We start from the raw sequence: 14784 nt of genomic DNA, 5'->3' as shown, positions 1-14784 counted from the left end.
AGGGGGAGTATAAAGAAAGAGAGCCCAAGGGACTCACACACTTTGATAGGTCAAGCCATTCTATGTTGCCCTGAGGCATGTTGGCTACATTGGCATTAGGGAGTTAGGCTAGGTTAGAGCTACAAATTTCTTGCTTTAAATGTGTTGAGCATGTACTGTGGCAATCTCACAGTACTGAATATCCATTATTTATTTATCACTTACATAAATGCACACTAATAATTTTTAATATGTTAGTCTCTGCTTCTTAAGATTTTGTGCTTATCTTGAATACTCTCAAGTGATCTAAGAGAGTTAGCCCAGTACCCATGTGAGTAGATGAGATGTTAGATTACGTGAAGTAATGTATAAAGTAGCACCCACTCTGCAGACTAATGATCTTAGGCACTCTTACATAATGACCTACCATAATTACTGGAAAGGTATAAGAGTAGAAACAGAGTGTCTTTCCTTCTATTTTTATAAAGTTTGGTATCCTATCTGTAGATGTTGCAGCCAGGAAGCTCAGTTGCTCAAGAAGAAACTTATCAGTGTCAATTTGTTTCATAAATGTAGGATTCAAACCCAAATACCTTGCCTGCAAGGTGAATATCCTAGCCAGTACACAATTAAGATTCTTTTCTTCATTATTTTTAACATGTTCTTTATCCTGGAAGATACTGGAGGACCAGGTCCCAAATCTACACTCTACCATGAAAACATAGTACAGTATGGGAGGAAATTTAAAATAATCCTATTGAAAAACAGGGATGCTAAGGACACATTAAAAGAACATTTTAACATCTGTGGCCCGTGACTCATCAGCCTACTACCAGCAGCTATTAAAAACACTGTCCCCCCCCCCCAAAAAAAATGCATAAATCTTCAAGAGAAAAGTGGAAAGCTACCTTCAATAAGTGCTAGATCAACCAGGCTGTGATAGCTATGTGGGCTAACAGTCCACTAACAGCAAAAACTTGAATGAACAAGCAATCAAAAAGGAAGCTTGACACCAGAGTGCAATGGTAGAAATCCCCTTGAAACTGATCCCAGATATGCTGTTTTATAATTTGTATCGCCTAACTTTGACATCAGTCTACTGTCTCTCTTTCTTCACTGCTCATTTGTTTATCATTATCTAATACATCCATTTATTTCTAATGAGACAAGAAGTCAGTACTGGTACAGTATTATTACTAGCAGGTGATCATCCACCCTCATTCTGCACTTTACACACTATTCTTGACTACCCAGGTAATATACTGTTACTTGTACAGTTTTTATAAGTCACCAGTATTGTCCCTTTCTTCACTTTATTTTTTTAAGTCCTTCTAATTTTTCCAACATATACTGTAACTTAATAATGAAAAATCTCCATCCAAAATACTGTACCAGTTATTTTTTTTAGCTATATTCTAAGTTGAGTTCCTGATAAATATTTTTCTTTTGCCTGTTCTTAATTTTATACTTACATCAGTCATGTTTTGAAGAGAAGGAGCAGCGATGAATACAACATAGGGTGCAAATTCAGCTGTGCGTAGGATCTTGAGTGCTTGTGGTTCCACATCTAAGATTGCCATACGACCTTCACCATGAATCTTACGAATGGTTTCCAGTTTTGTTCCATACATTGCATCTTCATGTGTTCCTGAAATGTTATAATGCAGTTAGCAACAGCAAATATTAACCCATCCATTAGCTTCAGTCACATCTCCAAATTCATGGGAATAAATGTATACATGTGCTTATCCAGAATCCCCCCCTTCAGGGGAGGTGCCTTAATGCTAATGAAGGGATCTTAATGTAAGGAATTGGAGCAGCCTTTTCTCTCAATTCAATGAGAATATCTCCCATTCCCCAGGTACTGTATAACCACTACAGTTTTAGTCCTCCCCATGAATGTAATATAGACTCGCCTCACATAATGCGGCAGTTCCATTCATGAAATTGATGTTTTGTGTAATTCTGAGCTAGGAAATACATGTAATGTATTGGAAAAATAAGTTTACATTCACGGCACCATCATGTTTCAATACAATTTTATTGTTTATATTAGAAAACAATGAAGTACTATTTTATCATACTTTAAATTCCTTGGTTTATTGCTTGCTGATAAGCATTTAATTAAAGATAGTTATATGACCAGTCAGCCATAGAAAAGTGTGAATGTTTTTTTGTAGCAGGTGACCCATCACATGATTCACAATACAATTTTCTCATAATTGAGACATGGAAGTAGTTTTTCATACCTTAAATATCTTGCTCTTGATTCTGGCTCTCTTCAGGCCATATAAAACCCTAAATGGGAGGGTTTTCATGCCTGAACCATTTTCTCAACACTCTGACTGCAGGTTCAAGCCCCACCTGTGGTATGGTTTGTTAGCAATCATGTCACTACGATTTCGTAAGTCCTGATACCCACATTTTGGTTGCTCTCTCTACATCCTCTCCTTCAGTGTTCTGATACCCACATCTTGGCTGTCCTCTTTTCATTGTGCTTCACCTTTAATGTTGATGTTCTTTGAGATTTCTTGACCAAGACTGATTTGTTACACTAACTTTGACCTTCCTAGTTAGTATATGAGCTTATCCTTCATACAATTTTTCAGTCGTCCACTCCTCTCCATCCTGTAACAATGTATGACCCTCAGATATTTAATGCATTTTTCTGTGAATATAACAATGATAATACCTTACCTCTGATATACCTTTGAAGAGTTTCGAGAGTTTATCTGTTGCTTGCCTGGTCAACCAGGCCCGCTGCCCCACATATCCATCACAGCCTGGTTGATCTGGCACCTAGTGAAGATACTTGTCCAATTTCCTCTTGAAGGCTTCTACACTTATTCCAGCCATGTTTCTGATACCTTCTAGTAAGATGTTGAATAGTTTGGGACCACGGATGTTGATACAGTGTTCCCTTATTGTCCCCACCGCACCCCTGCTCCTCACTGGGTTTATTTTACACTTCCTTCCATATCTCTCACTCCAGTATGTTGTTATGGCAGTGTGCAGATTTGGGACCAGGCCCTCGAGTATTTTCCAGGTGTATATTATCATGTACCTCTCTCTCCTCCACTCCAATGAATACAGGTTCAAGATTTGCAGGTATTCCCAGTAGTTTAGGTGCTTTACAGGCTCAATGTGAGCCGTAAACAATCTCTGTATTTGCTCCAGCTCAGATATTTCTCCTGCTCTAAACAAGGCCGTCAGCACTGAGCAATATTCTAAGTGAGGGAGCACTAGCGTTTTGAAGAGTGCCACCATCGGCATTATTTCCCTTGTTTTGAAAGTTCTCAATACCCACCCCGTCATCTTCCTGGCTGTTGTAATCTTTGTCTTGTTGTGGTTTTTAAAAGAAAGGTCATCTGACATAGTTATTCTCAGGTCTTTTACGTGTTCCTTACATTCTATTTGGTGGCCCTCTTGAGTTTTGTATACAGTTTTCCTTTTGAGTTCTTCATTCTTTCCATACCTAAGCAGCTGGAACTTATCACCACTGAACGTCATGTTGTCCTCTACCGTAGTGACTTTCATGCTTATTTTAGTGTCATCTGCAAATGATGATACAGAAGTGTGCTGGGTGTTTTTGTCTATGTCTGCTATGAGGATGAGAAACAGCAGAGGTGCCAGGACAGTGCCTTGGGGCACTGAGCTTTTGACCTCGCTGATGCTGGATCTTGCCCTGTTCACTACTACTTTTTGTGTTCTGTGTGTTAGGAAACCAAAAATCCATCTGCCTACCTTCCCCGTAATGCCCATGGCTTTCATTTTGTGTGCCATCACTCCATGATCACATTTGTCAAACGCCTTTAAAAAATCTGTGTAAATCACATCTGCGTTTTGGCCATCTTCCAGTGCCTCCGTAATTCTGTCATAATGATTTAGTAGCTGTGACAGGCATGATCGTCCTGGGTTATGTTGGTTGTGCTGGTCCATGAAATTTGTAATCTGCCATCTCATCACTCTTTCGAAGATTTTTATGATGTGCGAGGTTAGGGCTACTGGTCTGTAAATTTTAGCTAGTGCTCTACTACCTCCCTTATGCAAAGGAGCTTTGTCTGTACTCTTTAAGACCTCCAGTATTTCACCTAGATCTAAGCTCTTTCTCCAAAGAATACTGAGGGTACTTTGTGGTACTTGGCACTTCTTCATAAATAGAGCATTCCATGAATCTCGTCCAGGTGCGAGTGAGTGGGCATGTTTTCCATTTCTTTTTTGAAAACTATGTAATTTGTACTTATGTCAGTTACTTGGTCTGCACGGCCTTTTCTGGAGTGAAAAATATTTCTGCATTTTCTACCTTGCTGTCATTCAGTGGGTTACTGAGCCTTACTAAGTGTCTAGAAGTAAATACACACAGATCTAAATGGATTGTGAAAACGTGCAATTGCATTAAGTTTTATAACCTGCATGAACTATATCACTGTAGACAACAAGAGCATTTCACCCCTCCATGGAAGATGTGTCACATAATTTAATGTCACATACCTGCAAGTCCCTCCCAAGAAGCTCATTGCTAGTAATCCCTTCCTTAAATCACTTGTTAAAGCAACTGCTCAAGAAGAAATTTCTCGCCTAGCTGGTAGTAATAAGTTATCACAAGTAATATACATTGATGGATCTAAACAGGAGTCTTCTGGCAGGGCTGCATCTGCTATTGTTGCCACCTCCCTAGTTAATAACGATAATAAACTTGTTGAACTAGGCATAAGAATTAACAACTGGGCATCTACATTGCAACCTGAACTGTTTGCAATCCTAATGGCGCTAAAGCTAACTTATGACACTGAGCTTGACTCTATCATCATTACTGATTCTAAGTCATCACTGAATGCTCTTAACTCATATAATGACTCAAACAACATGCTCACTGGGGAAGCCAGGTACAGATACTCAAAAATCCGGGACAAAGGAACACTATGTGTTTAATTGTCCACTTATTGAGGAATACAGAGACAGACAGTATAATAACCTATGTGACATGTCAAGATATCTTATTAATGAAAATAAGATACCAGATATACTAAGCAAATTTCCTAAATTTGCTTGTAACAGATAAGTGAACTATAGATATGTAGATATAAATCCTTATGTATTCCTGTTAACCCTTTGGGGCCTAGTTCCTAGGCCTTTTGTGTATCCACATGCTCTTGCGCTACCGTCCACAGGGTGGATATGGGGTGCACAATAAACTAGCCACTTCGGTGGCAAAATCTAATCTCTGTCATTTAGTGGGTTGCTGAACACCGACTCATACTGTTCTTTTAGGATTTCACTCATTTCCTGTTCATCGTCAGTATATGAGTCTCCTCTCAGTAGTGGTCCAATTCTACAGGTAGTTCTTAGCTTGGATTTTGCATAGAAATAGAAATATTTTGGGTTTCTTGCAATATCCTGTATGGCCCTTTGTTCCCTTTGTACTTCTTCTGTCAGGTATGACATCCTAATTTTTTGCTCTAATTCAGTGATCTCTCAGCTACATCTATCTTTCCTCTGTTGTAGCATATTTGTGTTTCTAAGCAATTCAGTAACCTGTTTTCTTCTTCTGTACCATCTCCTACCCTCTCTCTCTATATCTGATCTTCTTCTGGGTTTCCTCAATGGTACGTGTTTCATACATACCTTGTATGCTTCTGTATTCAGCTTCTCTAGACACTGGTGGGGATTTAGGGTGATCATGTCTGATTCCCATGGTATGTCTGATAGCTCTTGGTTTATTTTTTCCCAGTCAATTCTATGGTTGTTAAAATTAAACTTACTGAACATCCCGTCTCTCATATTAGTGACGCAGTTTCCTACGCCTGAGTTAATACTCGTTTGAACATCTATGATGTTATAATCAGAGTATATTGTTTTTGTAACTTTTATGTCTCTGATCAGTTTCTCATTGTTTGTGAATATCAAATCCAGGGTATTTTCATTTCTAGTGGGATCAATTACCTGTTGGTTTAAAGAGTACTTTTCACAAAGCCTCATTAGTTCCCTGGTATGTGCCTGTTGAGCCAGGGTGCTTCCCGGAGATATTTCTGGTATAACATTATGTTGAGCCATCTTCCATTTTACATGAGGGAGATTAAAATCTCCAAGGAGTAAAATATTTGGTGTGAGATTTTTCTAGCCTATCCAGATAGCTATCTATCTTCCTTAGCTGATCTGTGAATTCCCCAGCAGTTGCTGATGGTGGCTTGTATACTAGGATAATTACCAAATTCCTATTTTCAACTTTAATGCCTAGAATTCCTATTATATCATTCGTAGAGTTCAGCACTTCTGTGCAACAGAAAGCATCCTTTACATAGATTCCTACTCCTTCCTGTGTCCTATTGATTCTGTCACATCTATACATGTTGTAGTTTTCTATCTTTATCTCTCCATCAAAAACATCCCTTGTATGTGTTTCTGTAAATGCGCCAAGTGGTACATAGGTGAGACCCTTCAAATAACAACCAAAAAATCTTGGGTTTGAACCCAGGCTGACCAGACTTAACATGTTTTTATTCCTATTACAAGTATTCAAGTGTAAGATGAATGCATGCACGTGGTGCTCTATATATAATGATATTAATAAAAAAATATGCTAGTAATGTATTGCTAGCTTTACCTGTGAAATTAACATTGCAGATGCAACATGCTTCTGAAAACTTGTGCCTCATATTTCATCAATACTTCCTTTAAAAACTCATAAAACATAGAAAATGTTGTAAACTCAAAGCATAAACTTTTCATTGTCTGGAGCATAATGTTAACCCTTTCAGGGTTTTCGACATACTAGTACGGCTTACGCACCAGGGTTATTGATGTACTAGAATGCCTAAATTCTAGAGCCTTCAAATCTAGCGAGAGAAAGCTGGTAGGCCTACATATGAAAGAATGGGTCTATGTGGTCAGTGTGCGTAGTATAAAAGAATCTTGCAGCACACAGTGCGTAATGAGAAAAAAAAAGCTTTGACCGTGTTTTTGGATTAAAACAGCAAATTTGCACTGTATTTTTGTATGGTATTTATGGTTGTATTCTAGTTTTCCTGGTCTCATTTTATAGAATGGAAGACATATTACAGAAATTGAGATGATTTTGATTGGTTTCACAATGAAAAGTACAGTGGACCCCCGCATACCGTTGGCCTTACATAACGTTAAATCCGCATACCGATACGTTTTATCGCTAAGATTTTGCCTCGCATACCGCTAAAAAACCCGCTCAACGCTGCTCGTCCGAGACGCGTCTAATGTGCGGCCTTAGCCACCCTCACATGTTCCGCCGGTGGCATTGTTTACCAGCCAGCCTCCGCGGTAACATCCAAGCATACAATTGGAATATTTCGTATTATTACAGTGTTTTTGGTGATTTTATCTGCAAAATAAGTGACCATGGGCCCCAAGAAAGCTTCTAGTGCCAACCCTACAGGAATAAGGGTGAGAATTACTATAGAGATGAAGAAAGAGATCATTGATAAGCATGAAAGTGGAGTGCATGTCTCCGAGCTGGCCAGGTTGTATAATAAACCCCAGTCAACCATCGCTACTATTGTGGGCAACAAAAAGGCAATCAAGGAAGCTGTTCTTGCCAAAGGTTCAACTGTGTTTTCAAAACAGAGATCGCAAGTGATGGAAGATGTTGAGAGACTCTTATTGGTGTGGATAAATGAAAAACAGATAGCAGGAGATAGCATCTCTCAAGTGATCATAAGTGAAAAGGCTAGGAAGTTGCATCAGGATTTAATTAAAAAAATGCCTGCAACTAGTGATGATGTGAGTGAATTTAAGGCCAGCAAAGGTTGGTTTGAGAGATTTAAGAAGCGTAGTGGCATACATAGTGTGATAAGGCATGGTGAGGCTGCCAGTTCGGACCACAAAGCAGCTGAAAAATATGTGCATGAATTCAAGGAGTACATAGAAAGTGAAGGACTGAAACCTGAACAAGTGTTTAATTGTGATGAAACAGGCCTGTTTTGGAAGAAAATGCCAAGCAGGACCTACATTATTGAGGAGGAAAAGGCACTCCCAGGACATAAGCCTATGAAAGACAGGCTTACTCTGTTGATGTGTTCCAATGCTACTGGTGATTGCAAAGTAAAGCCTTTATTAGTGTATCACTCAGAAACTCCCAGAGCGTTCAGACAAAAGAATATCCTCAAGGCTAATTTGTGTGTGCCGTGGAGGGCAAACAGTAAGGCATGGGTCACTAGGGACTTTTTCTATGACTGGTTACACCATGCATTTGCCCCCAATGTGAAAGATTACCTAACTGAAAAGAAATTAGACCTTAAGTGCCTCCTGGTGTTAGACAATGCCCCTGGTCATCCTACAGACGTGGCAGAGCGACTTTATGGAGACATGAAGTTCATTAAGGTGAAGTTTTTGCCTCCTAATACCACTCCTCTCCTGCAGCCCATGGACCAGCAGGTTATTGCAAACTTCAAAAAACTGTACACAAAAGCTCTGTTTGAAAGGTGCTTTGTAGTGACCTCAGAAACTCAACTGACTCTAAGAGAGTTTTGGAGAGATCACTTTAATATCCTCAATTGTGTAAACCTTATAGGTAAGGCTTGGGAGGGAGTGACTAAGAGGACCTTGAACTCTGCTTGGAAGAAACTGTGGCCAGAATGTGTAGACAAAAGGGATTTTGAAGGATTTGAGGCTAACCCTGAGAGGAGTATGCCAGTTGAGGAATCAATTGTGGCATTGGGGAAGTCCTTGGGGTTGGAGGTTAGTGGGGATGATGTGGAAGAGTTGGTGGAGGAGGACAATGAAGAACTAACCACTGATGAGCTGATAGATCAACTTCAACAGCAAGAGGCCAGACCTGAGGAAACTGGTTCGGAGGAGGGGAGAGAGAAATTGAAGAAGTTGTCTACTACAAAGATTAAGGAAATCTATGCAATGTGGCTGAAAGTGCAAACCTTTATGGATGAAAATCACCCTCACACAGCTATTGCAAGCCGTGCTGGTGACTATTACACTGACAATGTTGTGAAACACTTTAGGGAAGTCATAAAGGAACGAGAGGTACAGGCCACTATGGACAGATATGTTGTGCGACAGAAGTCCAGTGACTCTGAAGCTGGTCCTAGTGGCATTAAAAGAAGAAGGAAAGTAACCCCAGAAAAGGACTTGACACCTCAAGTCTTAATGGAAGGGGATTCCCCTTCTAAACATTAAGACTCTCTCCTCCTCCCATCCTATCAATCATCACCAGATCTTCAATAAAGGTAAGTGTCATGTAATTGTGCATGCCTTTTTCAGTTTGTGTGTATTAAAATTAATATTTCATGTGGTAAAAATATTTTTTTTTCATACTTTGGGGTGTCTTGCAAGGATTAATTTGATTTCCATTATTTCTTATGGGGAAAATTCATCCGCATAACGATAATTTCGCATAACAATGAGCTCTCATGCACGGATTAATATCGTTATGCGGGGGTCCACTGTACCTTGAAAATGAGCTCAGAGTAGCAGAAATGTTTGATTTTTACCAAAGTTCAAAAGTAAACAAATCATGCCATGCATCCAATACACATCAACTGGTGAGTCTAATATTCTTTCACAAGTGTGCTGATATTATTTATACCATTTCTACACTAATGCAGTAGTCTGCATAACAGTAAATCTTCTATTTTTTGTGAGAATAAAAATTCAAAGTGGAAAACAAAAGAAATATAAGAGGGGTGTGGGACCTGACTAACGAACAAAGAACTTGTTATTTTAGTGCTAGGAATGTCTGTGTTGTTTATTCTGGACCCTATTTGGAAATTGGCATCTTCTGAAATTTGTGAAATTGGCAAAATTGCCAATTTCTAACCACTTTATTGGATAGTTGAAATTGGTAAATGGGTAGTTTCTTGTACTCATTCAATAGAAAAAAATGCAGTTCTAGCAAAATAAATATGATTTTTGTTGACTAGTACACAGGAATTGGCCAGAAATAGGGTTCAAAGTGGGTGAAATCACCGATGCCTAAACATTGGCGAGACCGCTAACTTCGCGAGAGCATAATTCCGTAAGTTTTCCATCAAATTTCAAACTTTTGGTGTCATTATGATCAGGAAACGATTCTCTATCATTTCGTAAGAAAAATAATTCCTTTTTTCCAAAACATTTTCGACCCTGAGAACAAGTTTAGGAGAGGGCCTCTCGACCCTGAAAGGGTTAAAACAGTTTAAAAACTAAGTATTTCTGGAGCAAATCATTGTAGCTTCTTACCATATTCCAAATATTCATTTGCTGCAATGTCAGCCATCATTTCATCATGAGACACAAAGTAATAATTCTTTCCATTTTCTTCATCCTTTCGTGGACTTCGAGTAGTATCTGTAACATGAGAAACTGTTAGTGAGAGCAGCAGTAAGTAGTAAAGGATTGTGAGTTCAAGTATGATAAATGCAAAAGGATGTTTAAACTGTGCAAAACAAAATATCGTAGTGTTAATCTCTATAGCATTTCGTCATTGAAAGATTGGAAGGATTTAAACGTGTTTCTAGTATGTTATAGACTGGCCCATTCTAAGATCTTTTTACTCCTGTGACTTTTGTCATAAAATTTTTTAATCCAGTCAGTCATTATTCCTACCTACGGCTATGAGCAATTGTAAATTGGAACACACACACTCCCAAATCTAGAATTACAATACTGCACATCTCGACTCTTCACTCCACTTAGGAAAGAGTTTAGGCTATTTGATTGATTACTTAATGATGAGGAATTCCTCTGTTGGCTTCAGACAACGTTAACAATTTCCTGTGCCCTGACTGGGTTCTGAAAAAAAAAGACTTAAATTAGGCCTAAAAAGCTACCTTTATTGGATAGCAGAATGTCAGAGTTTACCCTCTATCCAGCTTGATCTGTTTCATTTGAACAGTTCTGAAGAGAGAATATGTATATAATTTCACTATAATTAAGAGCTTGTGTTTTAAACTCTTAAAGAAGGTAGTATCCATTAACACTTCCATGTTCGTAGTGCAAAAGTTTGCCTGGATTATAGCCATATGTAAATTAAAATATTTGAAAAAAAAAATAGGATTATATGACATATTTTATGAAGTAAATTTTGTGAGATGAAATTATATATATAAAATAACTAATGAAAAAAGTACAATACTGTACTCTTCATATTGTCAAAGTACGCACAAAATAATTGAGTGCTCTAAGTTTGCATATAGCTCATTGATGCATGAAGCATCTTCTTAACATGTAGAAGCAAAGGCATGCCAGTACTGGTGTGATCTATATAAATTATAGGCTAGTCAACTAAAGTACTAATTTATAACTAAAATGAACAAATGACAACTAAATATTAACCAGTTACTGACACTGAACTAGTGATGACAACAAAGAATTAAAACTAATTCTACCAGACAGAGGTAGTATCTATTTTACCAGAATTTTTTCTATAAGAATGTTAAAAATAACTTTTTCCATCATAAAAAAATATTTCCAATTTCGAAGTACAGTACATAATTTAGGTTTGATAATTATTTTTTTTATAACCCATTTCCCTTTTCGGAGACTTACGTGGTATTGGGTAGGCATATTTGTCAGGATGTGAAGCTATAAGGGTATTCTTAATGTGTCGCCTCCCTACCCCATGGGCACCAAGCAGCACCAGTGTCTTCCGTCGAAATGCTGAGGGTACAAAGTTTATTAACAAAAATATACTCATACGTACTCATGAAATCACAATAATATGACTGCAAACAATCCATAGAACAAGCAGGGTTTGAACCCATGACTTGTAGTTTCAGGACTCACCATGGGTTCAAACTCCATCCATTCCCTTGTTTGTTTACTCATACGTAGCTCTGAAAAATTTCCTTGTTTTCCACTACAATTTTTACTTAGCTAAGTTATTTCAGTTGGCTAATGTTCTTTCTCAGTCTTTATTATACAATGTATTAGGCTAGTAATACTCAAAATGGAATTTATTGTTTTAGTTGAAATTGTTTTTCTATGCATAATACATTTAAGTTCAGCTGTTATATATTAACTGTTCTAATTAAATATATATGTTATTATCTTGTAGAACAAAAGTCACCTGTTTGAAGAATCATCAACCTTCACTGAAGTTTAATGACTTCCTCATAGGTAACAAGAATCATCAACTTACATGGCAGTTTTATAACTTCCTCATAGGTGACAAGATCAAGTTGGTCAAAAACAGCATTGTGTTTGGCAAGATACTTGTCTTTATGCTGTTTTTTCTTCCGACCAAAGAATGAGCAGTTCACTGAAATACAAAAGAAATCTGAAGATTATTAAACCAAACAATAAGCAAAGCAATTAGTTGAGATGGTGGTTTTACAGGGAAAGAGCATCAGCAGCATAGAGGGCAGTGAAATCTGAAAGCACAAGTTAAATAGTATGATTTATTTTTCAAGATCACCAGACAAAGGCATTGAATGTTGTCCTGAGGTTCAGTTGGTAATGCTCTCGCCTCACACACTGAGTGTCCATGGTTCAGTCCCCAGCATGGATGGAAACACTGAGCATGTTTCTTTACAGTTGCTGTCCCTATTCACCAAGCAATAAGTAGGTACCTTCTTGTAGTCAACTGGTTTGGGTGGCATCCTGGGGGACAAGCCTGAAGGAACTCAATGGAAATAAGATACAGTCCTCAGTGATGCATTGACTTAGATTATTCCGAGTGGCTAACCTTCCAGGTTAAAAATCCAAACAAACCTTGTGTTAACTATAGTAATAAGTGAGAAATAAAATTAGCCCTTGAAAATAAAGATAAAGTAGTGAAAGAGACACAGCAAAAGGAGACCTTTATTAGTGTACTAATAAAGATTTCTTTTTATCACTTGTCAGCCATGCCATACTTTAACATAACAGACCTCTTTGTAATGGATTATGGAAATATAAAACAAAATCTCCAAAGTCAAATAATTTGGAAACAATTGACAAAGTCCATTGGTTACATATTTGCCCATTATTGTTACAGTCACAGCAAAATAATTTCTTATTTATTCATCACAACTGCCTTTACTGACCACCCACTTCCCCCATATTAGTCTGTTATATAGAGGGTTTACTGTAAAATTAAAGAAAAAGAATGGCAACAATCCTGGATGACTGTTGGTAATGTATACAGAATTGGCCATCAACTATATCTTTGAAGTCTGTGCAACGAGGAACAGCTGGTTGGAAGGGAAGTTTGTTTAATATTATCTTTTGGAATATAAGTAATTAAGAAAAACAAATAATTCAGATCCTGGGTTGTGTGTAATTATAATTAATGAGAATATATGGGTGGATTTTAGTTTAAGTTCATCAAAGAGAAACTTGCTTTGTTGAGAGGGTAAGTGAAAATTATACCCCCCTCCCTGCCCATCTTTTCTTCCTGCCCAGCCAGGTCACCACGGTAGTGCTGTACCTTGCTCACCTGCCACACACATTTTCCTCATGTCTCAACAGGCCACCAAAGGAGGATGCAGTGCCCCATCTCCATACACATACATTAGAATTTATTCAAAAACAAAATCTTGTAAATATACGGTAGAACATTTAAGTGAGATCATGAATCTCCTCCAGCTCCTCAGAAGCTGGATTGGACCCAAGGATACACCAGTCATGTATACTCTGGATGGCCACACTGATATTCTGGGACAAGAGGGTGGCAGCACTTCTGTCCCTAGTGGTGTTGATAAGGTTGGAATCAAGTTCTTGGAGGAAATGTGTTGCACGTTTCTCCATAATTCATCTGAGACTGAATTCTTCTCTGCGATCAGTACAGTGGCATGCCTAAGTGGCACAAGTGGCACATACCCTGGGTGCCACTTGAAGGGGGGGGGGTGCCACTGAGCAGTTTTTATTAAAGTCAAACAAGCCATCCTCAAATAGCAAAAAGTTTTCTTCAGATGTATGATCTGTCTTTAATTATCATGGTTGAGAAGTACTAGGATGGCTAGATTGTTAAACCACTTATATAAATTATTAGGTAAAAATACAGTGCTGGGAGCTACATGACAACATACCTCACGATACCACTGTTCAGTGCCAACTGGCAATAAGACCATTTTCCTGTGCAAACTAGGGAGGTAGTCTAGAATTTTGTGCAAAATCTATGAAATTTAATGTTCTTAATAAAAGTGCCATTTCCTTATTTCAGAGCTACTGTGTAAGAAGACTTATGAAATGTTTCTTCATGAGAAAGAAGGAAAGTGGTGTCGAAGAGATGAAGGTTGGAGGCAGAGGAAGCCAAGTCAAGCAAGTTCTTCATGCCCTTCTTTGAAAAGCCCAGAACAAGTTGTTTGACACATTCCACGTAGTCGCCTGCTACAAGTTTGTTACAATCTGAAGGTGCATCAAGTAAAAATGTGTCACAAGCTGAGAAAGAAGTCAAGTCTGATAAATCCGAGTATGATAAAATTAAAAGTAAGGCTGCCAGAGAGAATGTGGACATGACAGGAGGGAAAGACAGTGGTGGTGATGTTGAGTTTATTGATGAGATTTTACCTGAAAAGATTGAACCTGATGACACTGAACCTAGTGAACTGGATCATGTTGAAGATCCTCGAACTGTCATACAAGAAATGATTGAACAGCATGACATTGTACTTTTGAAGTACAATAAGGATACTGGAAAAGCAGTTCTGCCTTACACACTGAGAACAGAAATAAAGCAGGGTTCAAAGTATTTCAAGAAGAGTGAGGGGCCTTTCCTACCAACAAATAGCCACTCAATGAACAAAAATTGGTTATACGAAACTGGGAAATAGTCGTAGTGAGGAAGTGACTCACTAATGGCTGGTCTATTCCCCTTCTAAAAAGTCTGCATTTTGTATTTGTCATCTTCTCTATTACCGG

The 14784-nt window shown here is 38.2% G+C and overlaps 1 protein-coding gene across 6 annotated transcripts in view; it reads right to left on the bottom strand.

Moving 5' to 3' along the window:
- The window catches only part of CASK (peripheral plasma membrane protein CASK), an 842107-nt gene that overhangs the window by 10179 nt on the left and 817144 nt on the right, over positions 1 to 14784 (bottom strand). For all 6 annotated transcript variants that reach the window (XM_070097782.1, XM_070097783.1, XM_070097784.1 and 3 more), the window contains 4 exons: positions 12083 to 12202; positions 11491 to 11601; positions 10183 to 10290; positions 1452 to 1627 (listed from right to left, as the gene is read on the bottom strand). In XM_070097782.1, coding sequence (XP_069953883.1) covers positions 1452 to 1627; positions 10183 to 10290; positions 11491 to 11601; positions 12083 to 12202 — 515 coding nt within the window. The remainder of the gene's footprint in view (positions 1 to 1451; positions 1628 to 10182; positions 10291 to 11490; positions 11602 to 12082; positions 12203 to 14784) is intronic.

This window comes from Cherax quadricarinatus, chromosome 59 (genome assembly GCF_038502225.1).
Source record: "Cherax quadricarinatus isolate ZL_2023a chromosome 59, ASM3850222v1, whole genome shotgun sequence".
NCBI lineage: Eukaryota > Metazoa > Arthropoda > Malacostraca > Decapoda > Parastacidae > Cherax > Cherax quadricarinatus.
This window is presented reverse-complemented; position numbering and strand designations above follow the sequence as displayed.